Raw genomic sequence first — 20,776 nt, 5'->3', positions numbered from 1 at the left:
CGGCCCCCGGGCGGCCCCCCCCCCACCCCCCCCGCCGCCGTAACGGCGCAGCCCCGGGTCTCCCCCCGCCAGGCCCCGCAGCGCAGGGCGGCCCAAAGGCCGGTAGGGTTCGGCAGCCGGCGATTAAACCGTTCCTGCCACGCCTGTAACCCCGTCCCTCCGTTACAGGAGTAACCCGGTGAACCACGCTGGTACGGCCTCCCGGTCTGCGGAACGCGGGGCTGCTGGCGGCCTTCCCAAACACACACCACCAAAAGCACACTTTTTTTTTTTTTTAAATCTTAATTCATGTTTTAATACCTTTCGTCAAGATCTTAAAAAAATACAAATCAAAATACAGCACTGGTATGATTCAAACGCTGGCTGTAGAAATTCAGTTGAATGAAGGCAGGTAAAAGGGAGTGAGAGGTTTCTGAGAAAACACTTCTTCCTTGAAGACAATTAACTGTCAAAGCAAGTTTGGGTTTCAGGGATTAATACTAAACCAACAGATCTCCTGTTCCTAAAATTTCTGAAGCTGAAGTTTGGCCGTTGTCCAGTTTCCAATCTAAAGTAAATACTTTTTGGAGTTGGAACTTAAGCTTAAAGAAATTCTGAACCAAGCATCGTCGTGTTCTTCAGCTTTTGTTTGTGAAATTGTTTGACATGGCTTTCAGTTTCTTTTGAAATAGATTTTCATTTCAAAATGTTCAAGGACCGGGTATCATTTCCCATCCAGCAATAACTGAAAACCACTATGAATGAGAAGGGAATCACTAGGAACAGTTATAAAAAGAGAACTGTGAAGACAGATTTAGTTATTCCTGAAGTTGATCCCAGTAGCGGCCCCGGTATGAACATCATTTGAAGTGTTTTGTAATCAAAAGGTCATGTTATTGAAGTCACAGTGACAGAAAAGTGCTGTTGGAAATGAGCCCTGAATTGTATCTGGAAGGCTGCAAAACAAGGCACACGATGGCTATTGCCTCGGGATGGTTGTTTAATTTTGAGAATTCACACGATGCCAGCCTTAGGCCACAACTGTATCTCTGTGGGGTCTGTGGTTTTATTTGTTACATAGAGAATTTACATTTGAAAAGAGGGCAGAGTGAAGTCCTCTTTACGCTGCTTTATTCAATAATGCATTTGTAATTTTTATATATGCAAAGTGTTTTTTCTCTCATGCCTGGTGTAGTTCAGGAAATTAAGCTTCTCTCAACCACACAGGTGTGATGCAGGAAATGCATACAACATAGCTGTTCAGCTGCTTTTAACTCCTTGCAATTGACAACTACTCATTAGAAAAATTAAAATAATAGACCGTGTTAGGTGAATTCTTCAAATCAGATTACGAAATGAAATTTTATTCATCTGAAGGGCCTGTTGTTAAACTCCCAATGAGAGGGTGGTGGTAGCGGCAGTACAAGCACTTTGGTATTTTGTTCAATAGTATTAAAATGTTTTGGCTGTTCTGATTGCTTATTTCAGATGCCTGTCTTCTGGACTTAACTTTAACATTCATGCAGTCAAGCTACTGCATGTGTAAACCTGACGCTACAATGTCACCAATGACACAGGCCCCATTTTGCAGCAATGAAGTACAGGTGTTCTTTTCAAGTGTTAGTTTTGAGTAATCAGTGCCAATATAGAATTTGCGAGCACAATTCTCTAGCTGACAATGTGGATTTTAAGTATTTTAAAAACAGGAGACAATTGTGAATGGCTCTTACTCTGTTTAGAGATTGACCATCTCTTTTCCTGATTAGTTAAAAGGCAACGTGAACATCAAGACATTTTCTTCTGCTGTATAAAATGATTCTGAAGTCAATTTCTTGAAATCCCATCCTTCACTGAAAAGAACACAATAAGAAAAAAAAGTTATTAATCAACCTCATACCACAATTCCCAACCCCAGAAGAACATTTTTATTGGAACCAGACCACTGCTCTTGGCCATTTCTTCTGAAAGAGAGCAGGGCACTTTTTTTTCAGAGAGAGATGCCCACCTTTACCAATGTTTTTTTTCCTGTTGAAAAGCAGAAGTTACTCAGTAGAGCAATGTTTCTAGGCAAGTATGTCTGAAGACACACATACCTGCCCAATCTGATACCAATACAAAAGCAATATTGTTATCAGATTAGGTGCCGTCCTCAGCTATTTGTGAATATACTTCAAGCATCACTCATCACTGATAAGTGATTTGTGGACAAGTTAAATTAAATACAAATGTAACCTGCTTCTGCACTAGATTCAGAAAACACGTCAGCAGTCACAGCCAGTGCACATCTTATTAACCATTCTTTAAGCACAAGATATTTTGGTAGTTTCATTTCAAAATTTCGGAATAACAGTATCCAAAGTTCCCATGGGTACAGATTGTTAGGCTATGAAATTCGGTGTAGAATGAAAAGCATTCAGAGTTTCATCCTTTTCACATGAGATCAGTGTGCTCCCCCTGACTTGAATATCCCATTGACTTACAGGATCCAACTGTATTTTATAAAATTTTCAGAAACATCCATATATTCATAAGATCTAAAGATAAAAACAGACAACTTACCTGAACACTGAAGCATTTTCCATTCCTGCTGAAATTGGTCTCTTAATATTTTTATTTTATTTACTTTTTCTTGGGTAGGAGGTACATAAACTCCAAAGTGAGGTGTAGAAGCACCCACTAATACTTTGGCTACACTTTGCATTAAATTTATCTCTGTGTCCTATTTAAGAAGAAAAAAAAAATACTGTTGGTAACCAAACTTTCTTTGTTTCAGTAATACATGAAATATTTTAAAACAAGCCTTTGTAATTATGTTGCTAGTATCAGTAGCAAGAGCGAGCAACTTTCAATTTTCAAATAAAAATGTGTCAAAATTGAGTTTTTTCTGGAAAAGGTAAATTAATTTTTATCTCCTGTAAAACTTGCTGTTTTTCAAATAAAGAATCTCAAGTTTTCTTTTGTGATTGAAAAGAAACAGTGCTGGGCTAAAGGTAGAAAATGTCAGCAGGGAAGAGGAGCATAGAGCTTCTTTACTTCATGCATCATTTATTCTCTAGGTGTAGGAAATAGCAATATGTTTTGCTTTGTCTAAAAATGACATTTTTTGGACTCCTGACAGTCTGAATCAATGTCATTTGCTCACAGAAGTTATATTCTGAGGTATCCATAGTATATGAGGACTAATAATATTTATTTTAAAAATAAAATAGAGTAACAGTCTTTAAAGACAGAAGTATTTTTTTTGATTATTCTAAAAAGCCAAGCCCATGCATCAGAAAATCCCCACACATCTGTGATGGAGCTACCTGCAGAGTATCAATACAAAAGTCTCAGTCTTACATCTTAAAGATGTACGTCTAACTTCATTTTTATCTCTGAGTTTACCCTTCAGAATATTAAGAATTCTTTCCTTTTCATACCCTTAATTAGTAACGTGCAAATACATTATTTCTGTATAACAATTTACAAATCATATTAGTCAATTTGCATATCAGCACTGTAAATTAAATAGCATTTGAGAAGGCTACAGAATAAAGTATTGCAAAATCCACTTAATTGGCAGCTTAACAAATAATATGTCTTTAATTTGATACTTGCTGGGAAACAGATGAGAATAAAATTGCATATGTGAGCAATTATTCTTTGTTTCTCATTAAACTAAAACTAGAAGGCACAAAAGCAATCAAAAGTCACTGTTTCACAGAACACAGAGAAATGGTGGTAACTCACAGCCACAAGACGCTGCAGAGGCCAAGAGTGTAAACTGAGCTCTTTAAGAGATTAGACAAATTCATGGAAGATATGCTCACTGGCACTTATCACACCCTGCTCTGGATACAGCCTCCAACCTCCTAAATTTAGAAATCCTTAATGTGGTAGTGTATGGCAACACTGGAGTAGGGAAAGATCCACATACACTTTATTTCCCTCGCTATCAGAAACACAAGTTCAGGTAGATTGGTTCTCAGTTACCTATTATGGCAATTAAGTGCCATTTTGATCTATCTTCCGCGTGATGTGATAAAGTAGAGCATGGGGGAGAGGAGCAGAGGAAATCTAGTGTTTTATGATAAATGGGACAATGGGCTGCTTTCAACCACATTTGATGGAAAAAGGCCCTATAATTAACAGACAACAAGTGTTTCTTTTCAGGAGACAACTCTCAGCTGCGAATCCCAGATGGAAAGGGAAGTTAATCCCCAGGCTGTGGCAAATTGTCAGAACATCTCCTGTCTGTAGATATAACCATGGGCTTGCATTCATGCCTTGCTTCTCAGTCAGGCAGGCTGCCTACAGCTCGGTGTGTATCTGAGCCTGCTCTTCTTCTCGGGCCAGAGACAAATTTGGGCTATTTGCATGGTTAACTCAGGGGTACCAAAGACAGTACAGACACAGCATATGTTTTCTTGAAGCAGTTCATACCAAGCACACTGCTGCTTGAGTTGAGTTCTGCCCCAGGCACTCTGAAATACCGCAGTTCAGCACCACTTCTTACCTCCATCACTGCCAAAATTCGAGACTCGGCTAATCCTTGTAGTAAAGCAAAAAGCAGAGAAATCCCATTTATTCCAAGGCTCCTGTTTGGTCCAACAGCTATTACTGTCAAGTTAGGCTGGTAACTGTAGGCTACAGGAAGAATGAATCCAAGTACAGCGGAAAAGAAGTCGTTTCCTTCAGCATCCTTTAACAACAGCGAGAAACTGTTTAGCACAAATGTAAACCCCCAAATTTGCAGATATAAAATAAAATAGCAAAGTGAATCTCAAAAAGCATTTGATTGACCTAGAAACTGGACACTGATCTATTTTCACAGCAATTTTTATATTAAACAGGCAGACTGTATTTTCCTTAGTGTCTTCACACTAACTCTGCCTTCTTGAAGGTGAACCACAGCAGCCACTGAAGGTTTCCTCAACCCTACACATTCTAATACACTGAAGAATAGTGAAGGAGTAGTACTCTGGCAAGGGCAAGAAAAAAAAAATATTTTTAAAGGTCCACATTGCGGTGAGGGGTGTAATTCTCAGCGTCACTTTATGAATTTGTAAATATATTCTACTATTTCTGTTAAAAAGCCTTTTCTCTGATGTTGTTTCCAGAAAGTGCATCTTACCTCTTTCCAGTTTAGAGAAATATAGTGTTTGGAGCTGGTCTTTCCAGACTGTTCTTTCTCACCAATATGTATCATGAGTATTTTTCTGTAAATAAAAACCATATCTGAGTATTTAACCAACAACTTCCAATGAGATAAAAAGATCTTTTCTTTCACCATTCTTTAAATACTAATTCATAATGCAGGAGCAAATAACTATTTGCATTACTACATGCCATAATGTCAACACCAATTAAAACTAAACCCTTTTTAAGGTATTTTTAAAAGGAGTTTTAAAGACCATGGACAAATTACTTTTAAGAAAAAGGGCAAGTGGCAAAAAAAGTTATAGATAAGTAAAGATGACTTTCAATAAGGAACTCAGCATGGGCAGTATGTGCCCCCTGCAGTTACAGGGAGGTACACGCTATACAATTAATATCTGCCTTCTTTATTACTTTCTATTTTCAATAATATAAATTTCAATTAATATAGAAGGATTATACTTTAAACCTACCACTAAAGTCAGAGTGGCACTGAGAGATACCAGTTTGTCTTTAGAGATGTATTTGGGGATGTTTTGTATTTTGTCTCCAGCTAAATTTAATGAACATCAGCTCATGACTGATTCCTCAGGGCAGATTTCATCATATGTATGGACAATTCAGAATATTTATAAAGCTTTTGGGATATGACTCCCTGAAGTGAAAAGAAACCTCACCCATCTTCTGTGTTTGGTACAAATTGCATGTCTCCAACAAATATACAAAGCACTCTGCAGAAAACAAAGGAAAATATACATACATTTACATCTAGAAGTAATTTTTTTCAATCAGTGCAATTTGTTTAAAGAGTTTGCTTGTAGACTAGATGCATGAAAAAGAAGGTATATTGTTTCTGAATCTGGTCCATTAGAAGTATAAAGAAAACACATTTATGACAACTCAAGGGAACTCCTTTTTTCCCCACCAAATACTGGGGAGAAAAAAAACAAAATCAAGAAAATGTCCTCAGGCCAAAAGCAAACTCTGACAAAGAAAATGTTGGCTAGCAGAGCAGTCACCCTTAAAAATGTTTTGCCTTTCATAAGGCAAAAGGTTTTTCCTGGCATTTACAATATTGTCTGCTACATATTGAAAATGCTACGCTTATGGAGTAGCTATTTGTTTTAAAATTAGGGTTTCAAAGGCAATTTGCCATATTTCATACACTTTAATCTTATTTCTACATTTTGTCAAAGGGCCCCAAATGCAAAAAGATACAAATTCACCTTTGAAATCCAAAACGAACAGCATGTCTTAGTGCAACAGCAACAGAAGATGTGGGTGATTCTGCAATTCCATTGCATACCTAAAAAAATAAATTTTTTCATTCATAAATAATTAACGCTGCACAAGACCATGTCATTTCCTATTTGTAACAACTGTATTTTTATTTCTTTATATGTATCAAACAAAGCTACAGCTGTATGAAAGAGATCTTAATGATCTATCATAATAGGGTTAAGAAAATGTTATTAATTAATTTTCTACAGAAAGGCTATATTTGATTATTATGCCAAGAGCTGTTCTATTACTTCAAAAGTACAGTGCTATGCTGACAGGCAACTGTAAAAATAGCTTTTGCAGGGGAAGGTCATCTTTACTAGTTCTCTCAATAGTCTGTAGATTGGATACACTCAGTGTGCCAGCAGGTACTGCACCACAAAAATACACCCTATGAAAAGGAGGTTGTCCCTGAATTCTAATTCTGCCTCTTCCTTTAACCCAGGCAAGCTACTCCTTTCTGGAAAATACAATGACAGCATTACTCAGTCAAGCTTTCAGTGTTTGTGTTGTGTAGCGCTTTGAACTCTACATGAAAGCTAAGCAAAAGATAATGCATGCTCCCCCTCCTCACTCCTCTTTGCGTTTGGCAACACAAAAAGCTCAGCTTAGCATCTGCAACTCATGAAAAGTTCTGTTTCTTTTTGCCAGTTACCTCTGGGAGAGCCTATAAATAGATGAAAAAGAAAGGCATGTGCAGTCTTTAATGTTAGAAATTTGTCCCTGAAATCTACAGAATAACCTCAGTCAGGTTATTACTGACCCATATGCTGTGACTGCAGAAAAGCAGGACAACATCTCGTCTGAAAATCATCAGGAAGATGTCTGGGGTTTAACGACTATCCCTAAACAGGTTTTTTTTCTCATCTTGCATACTCAGTCTCATAGCTAAGCACATTCCATCTGAGATCAGTGGGGTCGTGAACCACACAGTAACTAATATCTCCATGACAATATAGTAGAAGCAGAAATCAGAGGAATCCAACTCTCCCCTCAGCCCCCAAGATCCAAGTTTATTATTACCTCCTTCTTCAGTATTTTATCAAGGACGGCCAACATACCACCAAGAGAGAGCAGAGTTTTGTCCTCTTTCACAAGGTCTGCATAAAAGCCACTGTAAAATAAATTATATAATAAAAAGCTAGGTTAGAGGCAATAACGCATTCAAAGAGGACACTGATATGGTACTTTGCAGTTAGTACTGACGGGGTGCATTTTGTTTAGGTTGCTACACATTCCTTCTCATAATCCCAGCTTTAACAGGACGATGACAACACTGCTGCCTGACAATCCTGAGCTCTCTAAACCTGTCTCCATCCTGCACTGGAAAGAAAACAAAAATGTCTGACAATAGTCAGGAAATAGAGTCCTGAAAAATTAAGACTTTCTAAGACAAAAAGTTGAGCTTTCCAAATCAGACCAGTTTGGTATTTTTTTCAGCTAAAAGTGAACAGAGAACTTGAAGGCACCTTCCTGGCAAAACCTCTTTCTAAATGAATACATTTGCACTAACTGCTCTATCTCCACTGACACAGTGTATCCTGATTAGTTCTTTAAAGAACTTCAAAACCAGGAGTGATAACCAACACCAATGGCTTCATTTTTCAAAGAAGAAACTCTAGCTATCATGGAGTAGACTAAAAAGACAACCATGGCAGAAAGAGAGAAAGATGAGTCTGTACACAGATCTCTCATACTCATAATTATGTTGAAAATTCAATAGACAGGACCAACCTGACAAGAGCTTTTATTTCAGTTTTGTCCATTTCCTTCACCAAATGAACAGGTACAGGGAGTAAATGTGCTGAAACTTTAGCATCAGTTGTTGTTGCTGTTTTGATGGGAGGCACTGGAAATAGAATATTTTTCATGTGCAGTTCCAAAAACCTTTCTACTTTGACAGTTTCATCATTGTTAGATTCATGTTCTGTGGTGGGGCTTGGATTACCCTCCTTTGGTAGGTGCGATTTGGTGCTCAAATTTTGTAAAAATGATGTATCTAGAGAAAAAAGAAAAAAAAAAAAGAGGGGGTTTACATGTATTAATTCCTGAGCAGTGTGTTAATATATTTGGTTATATATATTTACAAAACAGAGCACATCTGTAGTCATAGTATGGATATTTACTCCCATGCACTAGCCAAAATGCTTCCTGCCACAGATGTTATTTTTCAGTGCTACTACATTTGCTTCAATCTAGCAATTATGTACATATTTTTGACACAGGAAACAGCATCCTCAGACAAAGATATCAAAGTGCTTTTTGGCATGATGTTTGCCAGTTTCAGAGGTTCTTTTCAGACCAGCAGAGGATGTGGCCCTGAATGAAGCCTCACACTGCTCCATCAGTTGCTTCATGAATAACTGTTAGTTCAATTATTTTAATCCACTGGTTTTAATCTTAATCATTTTGAATCTCTGTATAAATCCATTTACCAATCACATTTGCTTGAAGAAAGCGTATTTACCTTCATACATCAACCATTTCCAGTAGGGCTTATGTGCTGCTCTCACATTTTGAATAGATTCAATTGCACTACAAAAGAAACAGGATTAATAGTATCAGCACTAACGAAAATACAGGAAACAATTTGCCTCAACAGAAAAACAAAACCAAAAAACCTCAACTGAAAATTAACAAACTCTGGTCAACTCCAAGAATGCACAACAGAAAAATAAAGAGAATGAGAGTCAATGAGCAGGTGCTTGGAAAGATTAGATGGAAGAGTCAAAAAACGAAGTGAAAAACATATGCAGTATGTGCCTTTTAAGTACACATTTGCACATACTGAGTAAATCCTGACCCTGCTGTGGGAAGACACATACCTTTCCATGACTTCAGGAAAGGCAGGATTTCACCTGTCTCTCTTTTCTCTGTCAGAGATTTTATCTACAGAACGTAAAGATGTAATTAGATTCATTCAAAAGCAAGACTGTCTGTTCAGGGAGATCCAGAGTGGGACAGAAACCAAGTAAATAATATTCCCTGCTATTCTTTGTGTTGAAATCTTTTTTACTATCACTGCTATTTGCAGCACTATAAGCAAATGCTCCTATTATGCTAGCTATACACAGAAAACATAAGCCAGGTCATGTTAAATCCAGGACAAATTCTGTGTACGTGGAGATTATTTGCAAGTTGTTCAGGAGCTGGACTGATACAACAGATGAATATGTAATCAACTCTCTATTTACCTAGCACGATAGCAACCTGAGATACTGCAGCTGCTAGAGAAGCAAAAGAGGTGATACAGGTACTATGGGATGTACTAGCAGCAAAACAACCAGCTTTGCTCCATCAGAGTTTACCAAACCCAACTCTGCCCACAGCCTGGGTATATTTACACTGCTTCCCTGACTGATCTGAGCTCCAAGTTTTAACTAACACAGACAACCAGCTACCACTAAAATGCATGAGGAGCACCACTGCTGAAAAAGGGCATGGAACAACTATTTAAGTGGTAAATAGATGGAAGATGGAACACAGAGAGGTGGAGATGGTACAGACAGGCAGAGAGAAAGACACTGTTTAGACATGGGACTGATTCAGGTCCAAGATTCAGAGTGCTCTACTGGGTCAGAGTCACCACTGTGCAAACACAATCTTACTGTCTCCAAAATTAAGTTAGACCCTAAGTTTAATTATCTTGGTACAGCTCTACACAGTCCAGTGCTTTCACACCCCAGGCCTAGATACTCCAAATTCCAGGAACACAAGGAGCCATCAAGACTGGCTCTGCACAGCATGAGCTCTCACTGGTGAAGCAGAGGTTAGCTCCAGCCATTGCTGGAGCAATCGCAGTGGCTCTGCAGTCTGAAAAACAAATCCTTGCAATTACATACTTTCCCGGGTGCTGGCTGTTACTAATTGGCATTGCCTTGATTACAGCAGGACCATCTCAACCATGAGTGAGATGGATCTCCACAGGATAACAAGGCCCAAGGATGAATAGCATAAAATTATAAGCCATTAAGAAGTTTTCACAACTTGAAATCATTGCAGAAACAAAAGTATGAAAAACAACATACCTTGGATGACTATTCTGGAAAGCAAGTTATCCAGAGCAAAAAATAATATACTATAAAGCATCATACTAAAACCCTGCGTCAGCAAAATGTTCAAAGCATGCGTGTCTTTAGTCTCTTTGATAAATATGTGGGTTGTTCTAAAATTCTTCATATGCTTACCTTAGGCAAGGTGCCATTTCTCCAGTTATTTGAGCTACAGGATCTCCAAGCAAAGTCTATACAGTCATGCAGACTGATTCTGACAATGACTTCAAGTGGTATCCACCCTAGAAAAAAGTATTTCGTGTCACCTAAGGAAGAAGTACTTGTAACATCTAACTGAATATCATCATGGAAAATAAACTTTTGAAATATATCTGAATTTACAGAAATGTAAGATGATACGCAAGTACATCTAAGTCAAGGATTTTCAATTTGAAAACAGTAAGGTTGAGGCTACTTGCTGAAATTCACTGGCATCCCATGATTCAGCTCACTTTATCATGGTTCAAATCATTTTGGAAATCAAATTGCCATGAAAACCCTGGAAACATATGTCTTCTCCATTCCTATCCATGACATGCCATCCACAACAACTCTTGTGGAAGATTTGCCTAATATGTCTGTACAAGGGAAATCTCCCACAGCCTGACACTTAAGATCTGGTTGTCCTAATGGTTTGGAAGAATTTGGAGAACAACTGAAGACAGACTGCAGAAGAAAGACTGCTCCCTGCACACCACCTGTGGAGCAGTCACATCATCTGTATTAGGAGGGGATGCTTATTTGCACTTCACCTAGCAGACAGAAATATCTGTAATAACCCGCAGGAGACAAAGATGATGGAAAAAAGGTCACGCAAAACAGAGGTCAAGTGAATCAATTCATGAACAGTTCACTCATGGAAACCTTGTTGGCAGTAATATTTCCACACAATTATTTACCTGAAGAGCCACCATTTTTCTAACATGCAGCAGAAATAGGGAGTAGAAATCTAGGTTTCAAAAGGAGGAAATATTTTTAGTTGCTTAAAAAAAATAAAATAAGAGCTCTTAAAAAAAGAGCTTGCATAGAGGCTTTTAATCAAATTTACTACGGGCTCCATTACTAAGTAAGAGTATATTTAGGTTAAAGGATTTTTAAACTCTCTTGGAGTAAGACATACTTGTGAAAACATTGGTAATGCAGCTTATTCACTAAATGCATTGTAATGAGTTTGGGGCTGTGCAGAGCAGCAGACTAGTCACTGCTCAAAAGAGCTGAACACATCTGTGGAGGATATGTTTTTCTGAACAATGAGCGTATGCTCCTCTGCTTCAAAATTTTAAGGTAAAAAAAAAGTCAGTTTTTAAGACATGTATTTCTTCTAATTTATAAGAGCATTGTCAAATCTTAGCCATTTTTGCGTCCCTGATTCTCAAAAAGAAGATAAAAAGAATAAATGATTTTGCTACGAAGTTTCACTTCCTAGCTTCAAGCTTGCCCCATACAATTCTAATACAAAGACCCTTCCCCTGGGAGTGTGTTTCCAAAGCCGTTACCTCTAGGATGACACACAGCTTTCCATTAGCCAACTGCATCAGGAAATGGGTAAGGTGGGCAAAAACCTCAGGAGTGGCATTCATCTGGCCCTAAATAAAAGAAAAAAAGTTAAGAAATAAAATCCTGAATAAAAAACACTGGTAAGGCCCAGCCCCATAATCTGAAACACATGGATCTGAGTTGGAATACTGGAATATTTGCCTCTCACTGTATCTAACAAAATGCTGAAGCAACTGCTTTAAAGGAAGGTGCAAAAAACACCACAGTAATTACGCCTATGGGATAATTTGTCTTTACACATCTTGTACTATTTAATGAGCCAGAGTCACCTTCAGGACTCAAAAAATATATTTTTAGCTTGGTCAAAGTGAGTTTCACTGAGCAATCACAGGACAGTTAAGCGGTAGGAATATTTTGCAAACAATTAATGACTGACAACACAAAGGCCACAACAAGTTACTTACTTCAGGGTCTCCAATTCCAGAATCATATCCAGAGGAGACAAGAACCAGTTCAGGATCAAACTGTTATAAAACAGAGAGAGTTGCAGCACATTCTTATCTCCTATTTTCAATTTTGTACTGGATTTCAACTGTACCATTTTCAGCTGTTTTTTCAGCTAGAATATGAACACAAATAAAGACTCTCCTTGAATAAAAACTAAGATTACCCTTTATACTATTTTCATTCCCGCTAGAGAAGCTGCAGATTGATATTGTTTATTTAAAAGCTAACATTCCGTAAATATTATTCAGTTGATCAGGACATTATGCATACCAGCAGAAATAACGTGTTAACTGTGTTACTGGCAATAACTGCATTTCTACAAAATATTCAATGGTACCTGCTTAAAGAAGTACTTAGGAAGTAGTCTCTGTTTTGCTATTCAAATAGCAGAGCAGTAAAAAATTACCTCAAAAGCCATTGGAAGCAACACATGGAAAAATGCAGCAAGATAATCTGAATTTCCCATCCCAACCTGCAAGATGTGAGAAATATACGTCATATTTTCCTGTTGGAATAAAAAAATTTCCTACCATTTTGCAAGACTTTAGGGGAAGATAGTATCAAAAGTTAAAAATAAGGGAATTTTATGAGGTCAAGTAAAACAAACCCAATTTAAGCAATGTGCGTAAATATCAACCATTTCTCTCATCTCCCAAAATGCCTTCTGTTTTGACGCCTAGGCAAGATATTCAAGAAAGAAAAGACTATGTGCATGATGTTTCTCTATTACTTTTTTTTTTAAACCCATGTTATTATATTATTCTCAGCCATATTTCCTAGCAGACATTCCACTGACAGGAAGGAAGTACACTGCGCTGAGGCAGCTGCCAAGCAAGTGAAGCAGTGCACTCCTCAGAAAGCGCTATGTAAAGCATGAGATAGAAAGGTATCGCATTTGCTTTATTGTGCTGTAAACATTTACCTTATTCCAAGGCAAATTTATGTTAAAACCTTTTCCTTTTCCCAGACCCACAGCATCATAATCTGATTCTTTGAGCGATGGCCAGAATTCCTGATGTTCATAGCGATGCCAGGAAAAATACAAAACACTGAAAGATACAAGAAACAATTGCAACTTGATAAAAAAGTTCTGAAACTGACTTCATACCCTGAACCTGGTGGCTGTATTGACTGAAAGCATGAAAATAGAACCATCACCTTAACGGACTTGGACTGTGAAACTTGGTACGGTAGGTTCTATGCCAAAATTAACCTAGGACAACTGCTAAAAATGTATTGTATGCATGCAATCCCTTCACGTCAAAGACAAGACATCTTCAGAAGAGCAGACTTGCTTCTAAAATCTAATTCTGTGGCTTTTCAGAAAACAATATAAAGCTTGTGTGGTTTATCCAACTACTACTTGAGTACTTGAACTGAGAGATTCCTGAATAGAGAGAACAGAGATATCACCTGAACACTGTCACAGAGGGATCTTACTACTGGGAAATCAAGGTAGTCATATTGGTTATCTAGATTGTTATTCTTTACAGTAGAATAAATTTATATATTTCTGTCATAATCTTCCCTGTATTTGATACCAAGTGAAAACAACAATGACTAAAATAGCCAGGAGAATGTTTCATGTTTTATAAGATTTTTAGTTTTAGAAAGTTAAGAAATCTTGTTCATTGCAGAGGAAAGCAATATTTGACCAGCTAACAAAAATAATAATAAAAAAAAAATCCTTCAAACCTTGGATCCTCCTCAAATAGATACTGAATTCCTTGCCCATGGTGCACATCCCAGTCAACAATTAGGATTCTGCATAGATCAGTAAAAGAAAGCATTCAGTGTAAGAACCACATTATCTTGATCTAAAGGAAGTACAGATGAATAATGCTTTGCTGTCCCAGAAGTTATATGACACCCAGAAAGCTCACTCATCTAAAAGAGCACAATGTCAAACAGTTACCCAAGTGCCACACTTGCGTACAATAAGCTTCTCTAGGGTCAACCATGCACTTACCTCTGTAGACTGTATTTCAGTTTTGCATATTCTGCTGCAATAGCAACATTGTTGAACAAACAGAACCCATTAGCTGCATTTCTCTGGCTGTGGTGACCTGGAGGTCTAAACCAAAGTTTTATATGGTTATTCACAACTAAGGAAATTTCAGGGAGAAGTGAAGACTTTCTCACATGTTTTCTTACCTTACTAATGCCATTCCATTGCACACTTTTCCTGACATCACAGCATCCACCAGCTGCAAAGTTGCTCCTACTGCTAGTCTGGCACAGCGGTAAGTGTTCTGAAAAAGAGAACCTCTTAGGTGTCATCAATCACTCCTCAGCTTCTTTTAAACTAATCACACATGACGTGCTCTTGCACCCCAACAGCAAAGTGTCTTGACATAAGCCTACTCTACTGAGGTTGCATGCAGAGAGCTGAAAGCTGAAATTTACAACACAAATTCAAATGTTTTTTCTACTAGGTTTACCTGTGATTGTCATATCCTTTATAAGGATGTTCTCTCTGGAGCAGTTAATAAACATGAGATGCACATACTGAACTGACTAGTGGAATAACACAGCATCTTTGAAAAAAAAAAGAATAAAACCTTACAGAAACAAACCACAAAAGACTTCACGTCCATGACCTGGCAAAACGTTTAAGAGCAACTGTTACCAAAATATGATTTGTAGGTCACTAATGGTCTACAGTGACATCAAGTGACAAAAATATAGCTAAAATTTGAGTAGTGCTCTATAATGGCATGATGCAATTACAGAAGAGATGACAGGAAGCTTAACCAATTTAAATTACAGTATTATACTAAACTTGAAACAGATAACAATAATGTCAAATATATGTAAGTCTACTTAAATAGCAAAAAAAATGTATTGCTAATTTTCTCCTACTTAGAAAGTTCCACTAAGACACAAAACTACACATACTTGTAACTCCCAATAGAGGAAGCAGTTTAACTTACACACCGGATGAAAGAAAAAAGCATCATAATTTCCAGAGACTCTCTTCAGTTCCTCTTCATTCATTGTCTGTGTCCTTTTCGCCACTTCCAAGTGTTCTGAACTGCAGAGGAGAGATTAGCACAACACTTAACTAAACTATAAAGTTTCTTTTTTAATGCAAAACATAATTAAAAGTAACAATATATGTTAAAATGAGCTTTCTGTGAGACTTCACAAGTCCAGTAGGTGCTCTGGAATGCTAGGTGCAGGATAGTGTGAAAAAAAAAATAAGAAGCAATGTGAAAGCGAGGGTTCTTGGATGTCTTAACACATTCTTCTCCATTTTCCCGTGGCAAGAGCAATTGCTTTCAAAAAAGGGCTCTTTGTTCACCACGCACAATCTATTCTGTAATCCATACTACATATAGATACCACCCCACCAAGAACTAAATTATGATTCCAAAAGTCATCAGTGTGAGAAGTGTATCTAGTGCTCCCTTGTTCTATGGAAAACATGCATTTGAACTAATCCCTTATCAGGTGTGTACTAACTCCCCCTTTACATGGGCTCAAGAGTGCAATAAGTACTAAGGCATGAGAATCAATGTTCCCCCAGTTCTCTGTCAGTGCTCTCCTGCCCTTGTGTAGTGAGCTGGAAATGGAAGCTGACGGCATCTCCTCTCCCATCTGTGCCCTAATCCAGGACACGATGACCACATGCATTCCTCTAGGTGGACAAGGCCACAGCAATCAGAATTTCCTAACAAAATGAGACACACTAGTGCTGCCTAATGGAAATAAAGCTAAGCAGTGGCTTCAAAATAAAGGTATTAACAGGAATAAAACCACATGAATCTGAATGACAATATAATTACTAGTTTAACTTCATCAGCAGCCTCGTGAACCTGTGAACACAAACAAAACATTTTTATAGGAATTTTAAATTTCTTTCATTCTAAAAGTGTTGTAGAAAGGAAGGAGCTCTATTATCTCTAGCTTACCTATGGAAACCAAGACAAGACTTAGTGAAGTAATTTGTTCCCAGTCATCTAGCAGGAACAACTCAGCTGGAAATCATGATCAGGCCCTCTCCTGTACCCAATCAGCAACGTATTTACTATTAACATAGATTATATTGGCACACAGCACTAACTGCATTCTTACAAATAAGTATGTTATTGGGAAAAACACCGTTCTGGAATCTGAAAACTTAAGCATTAATTGGGATCAAGTTAAGATCCTTGTCACAGATGTCAGGGCCTCGAGTGCATCCCTTCCCTCCTGGGGTTTGGCTGCTGGATCCAGATCCAGTAGAAGTAGTAGAGCTGGTCACCTTTAGAGTGATAGAAGGAGCATCAGCAGAGGCTCCCTCCAAACAGCTCTGCTAAGTCTCAGCAGAGGCTCCTCCTCCTCCCCTTGGCACTTGCTTTTAAGACAAGGCTCTCACCCTTGGCCTGCACTGCAGCTGTGTTGTGTAGCCATGTCTGGACCTGTGGAGTGACTCTCTAGCTTGACCCCAGACCCGTCATGTCACTATGGCCTTGTCATGCAATCTAAACTCATGGCTCAAGCTGGTTACCATCACTGGATCTGTGTGATTGTGCCCTTGTCCATGAAGCCACTGCCTCTGGCTTCTCTGTCCTCACACTCTGCTTCCCTTTCAGAGAAGGCTGTCCTTGTTGCTCCCTGAGAAGGGAGAACGAGCGCACAAACACCACACAGAACCGTCTGCAGTTGGTTGCAGAGCCATCACACTGAGGTGACAAATGCCAGAGCAGATTTCATTGCCATGACTTCAGAACGGACAGGCTGCTGTTCCTCTTAACATCCCCACCCCTTGAATTCGCTGCGAAGTTTTTCTGTTTTGTTCACTCTATCTCAAAGATGCTTGGGAGAAGGAGGAGGTAATTATCTTTCTAAAGAAATACCCATTCTTCTACACTTTTTAAAGTCCAATCCTATGTATAAATCAGCATTCATTGCTTAAGAAGCCAAAGAGTAGGAACACAGATTTAGTGGAACAGCCGATTCATACTTCAGCTCCCACACCACTCTCAACATTATTTGCCTGCCTAAGTGTGATGCATTTTCCATTGAAATGACTGAAAGCCATTGAGTTTTGGAGCAGACCTTTTCAAATGGAGCAAAACATGGCCTGGAGGTATGTGTTATTTCATTGAATTAATCTGAATGGTGGTGAAAGTAAGTTTCAGACCTGTGAACCAACAGGATCTCCTCCTCGCTGCCTTCTCTGACAGGCACATGGACACACCTTTCCACAAGATGGTAACGTTTAAGCTGCTCATAGGAGGATGACAGTCTTTCCGGCACTTCGATATCACAAACAGGACTAAAAATAAGCAGTAATCATATTACTATGATAACATACCAGCACAGCTAACAAATATACTTCATCACTTCATAATACCTAGCTTTTAACTTCTCATTTGTCAGAAGATTCATTACCCTCATAGATGGATATGTGAGAGTAAAAGAAAAATAAAATCTTTAAATACTTTTTGTTTTGGAATTGAACCAAAAACTGGTTCTAAAATATGTAAGCAGAAAATTATATATAGTTCTTAAATAAACAAACATAGCATCATTTTTGGTTACCACTGAAAGTAGCCATGCTTAACTACAGACACAGAAACGAGAAGCTGTAGATTACAATAAAGGTCAGTAGAGGAGGAATGGGTCTGGGAGAGAAAATAGTAGACTGTTACTCTGAGCACTGCAAAGGTACTGATCTAATTTATGTAAATTTAAAGAAGTGGCATATACCAATTTCTGATTGAACATAATTGATGGGTTTCAGCTGAGTGAATATATCTACACATTTTTTCCAAGATCTTGATAAACAATTTATTTAGCTTAAAATATGTAATTTAGGGGGCTACTCAGGTGCTTAAAGCTAACACTTCTTATTAAGGCCTACAGCTTCTCAAATTTATCTTCAGATTATCATTATGGCACCTGGATACAAATTGAGAATAAAATAAACTTTTTCTTCCCCAAATGGAGACTTTCTATTTACTAGGAAAGTGACAGAGTATCTATAGCTAGATATATTATAACAAAGGCATTTACTTGATACTTCTCTCAGAAGTCCTAGTAACAATCTGTTCATAAAAAGGCCAGCAGTGACTTACTCACTCCAAAGCAGTTTATGAGTGGTCATCTCCTCATCATAGACCAGCGCTGTTCCTGAGGCCATCGCTACAGACAGAACAAAACGAAAATCCCAAAACACCTTATTTCAGGCAAGAAGTAAACAAACTTAATATTGTGTTAGTTTGCGAGAATACAGGTACACAGCTTACCTGCTTGCATGACGGTTTTGCACTTTGGACTTTGTGCTTATGGAACGAAACCAAAGAAAATCATTTAGGAGGAGACCAGGGGAGACAATGTTAAGATCGAGGAGTGAGGCAGCAGGGACAGACCTGGCCTCTGGAGGCAGGCCGGCAGGATTCACGACCATCTGAACATTCAAAACCTCGGTGCAGGTTATTTCTGGTGCAGGGGAAGGGCCCACGCCACCCCCCCAGGCCCGTCCAGCCCACTCCAGGGGCAGGCTGTGGAGGAGCTGAGCGCAGGCCTCCCCGTCCCGCCATCGCACATGGGTACCTACCGGTCACTGATGTGGAAGGCGACGGCTGCTCGGCAAAACTTCCGTTCTGAAGCCACAAAATGTGAAAAACAGGGTGGCACGGTGACGGGGAGCTGTTGTGCTTAACACTTCACCGGTCTTTCAAAAAACACAGAAGAGACGGTCACGAGAAACTAAGGAACCACGGGGAGAAAGCGGGAGTCGAGCCACCGGAGGGCGCGTTAAGCTGGGCCGCGGGCCCGCTCCGCTCCGCGCCTCCCGCCCGCCGGGGGAGCCCGGCAGCCTCAGGCCCCCTCACACCGGGCGGCCGGCACCGACCCAGGCCCCGGAGCGGGCCGCGGGCGGGTCAGGCCTCTGGAGGCGGGGAGGGCGGAAAGCCGGAGCGCCTCAGCGGCACCTCCCCGCCTTCGGCCCGCCCGCCCGGAACGCCTCGGCCCGGCGGGTCTGGGAGGGCCCAGCCGGAGTCCCCGCCCGGCGGGCGGCCCTGAGCGCAGCTGGGGGCCCGGCGGGAGAGAGGGGGTTAAATGTCATTGTCGCCGGCGCGGGGAGAAAGCGGGAGTCGAGCCACCGGAGGGCGCGTTAAGCTGGGCCGCGGGCCCGCTCCGCTCCGCGCCTCCCGCCCGCCGGGGGAGCCCGGCAGCCTCAGGCCCCCTCACACCGGGCGGCCGGCACCGACCCAGGCCCCGGAGCGGGCCGCGGGCGGGTCAGGCCTCTGGAGGCGGGGAGGGCGGAAAGCGGGAGGGCGGAAAGCCGGAGCGCCTCAGCGGCACCTCCCCGCCTTCGGCCCGCCCGCCCGGAACGCCTCGGCCCGGCGGGTCTGGGAGGGCCCAGCCGGAGTCCCCGCCCGGCGGGCGGCCCTGAGCGCAGCTGGGGGCCCGGCGGGAGAGAGGGGTTTAAATGTCATTGTCGCCGGCGCGGGTGGGGCTGTGTGTGTCACTGGCGTGTAACGGGAGGCCTGAAAGGACGTGCAAAGGAAAACCTGTGCTTTGCCAGGGCGCTCTGAAGTAGGCCGGGCGGTTTGAACTCAAGGGTGGTTCAGCCACAGGTATTGCGAAGGTTTTAGTACGTAACAAATCCAAGAGCAAAAAAGCACCACATCCCCAGACTGTATGGTATCATAGAATGGTTTGGTTGGAAGGGACCTTAGAGATCATCAAGTTCCAATCCCCCTGCCATGGGCAGGGACACCTCCCACCAGACCAGGTTGCCCAAAGCCCCATCCAGCCTGGCCTTGAACACTTCCAGGGATGGGGCATCCACAACTTCCCTGGGCAACCTGTTCCAGTGTCTCACACCCCTCACAGTAAATAATTTCTTCCAATACCTAATCTAAATCTCCCCTCTTTCAGTTTAAAACCATTACCCCTCGTCCTATTGCTCCACTCCCTGATCAGAGTCCCTCCCCATCTCTCCTGTAGGCCCCTTGAGGTACTGGAAGGCGCTATAAGGTCTTTCAGAGCCTTGTCTTCTCCAGGCTGTATCCTCTAACATAAAGAGAAATTAAATAAAAACTTGAACTAAGATGATTACTCCTTCATTTTTGCAGAGTAACGCGGGAACTAGCAGCCAGCCTGACCCTTCACAGCAAGCCTCAGGGCTGGTGCTTCTCCTGCAGGTCCTGAGTGGGTCAGTGGCCGCTGGGCTGTCCCGACACCCTTGGCAGCTCCTGACAGAGCCCTCCTGGAGCCGTGGGCGTGTGTAGAGCCATGAAGGGCTTCTTTAAATATTTACCAGTTTTTCCTGCAGGGACCACCACAAACTCAGCAGGATCAAATGAAATGAGCTTTTGAACAACCTA

General features: G+C 40.5%; 1 protein-coding gene across 1 annotated transcript; it reads right to left on the bottom strand.

Moving 5' to 3' along the window:
* Positions 1-292: 292 nt before the first annotated feature.
* Positions 293-18,857, bottom strand: HDAC10 (histone deacetylase 10). Its single transcript, XM_014964304.1, is given in 21 exon segments — positions 293-1,829; positions 2,539-2,698; positions 4,475-4,660; positions 5,093-5,177; positions 5,793-5,846; positions 6,342-6,421; positions 7,420-7,510; positions 8,131-8,395; positions 8,864-8,931; positions 10,584-10,690; positions 11,945-12,034; positions 12,410-12,469; positions 12,859-12,924; positions 13,375-13,501; positions 14,148-14,216; positions 14,422-14,526; positions 14,607-14,704; positions 15,390-15,486; positions 17,581-17,715; positions 18,518-18,584; positions 18,689-18,857. Coding segments are annotated over 21 exon segments (2,046 nt in total). The 5' UTR covers positions 18,699-18,857; the 3' UTR covers positions 293-1,803.
* Between the last annotated feature and the right edge of the window lie 1,919 nt (positions 18,858-20,776).

The sequence above is a fragment of the Calidris pugnax genome, unplaced genomic scaffold (assembly GCF_001431845.1).
Source record: "Calidris pugnax isolate Ruff unplaced genomic scaffold, ASM143184v1 scaffold44, whole genome shotgun sequence".
Lineage (NCBI taxonomy): Eukaryota > Metazoa > Chordata > Aves > Charadriiformes > Scolopacidae > Calidris > Calidris pugnax.
Note: the sequence above shows the minus strand (reverse complement) of the source record. Positions and strands in the feature narration are given on the sequence as shown.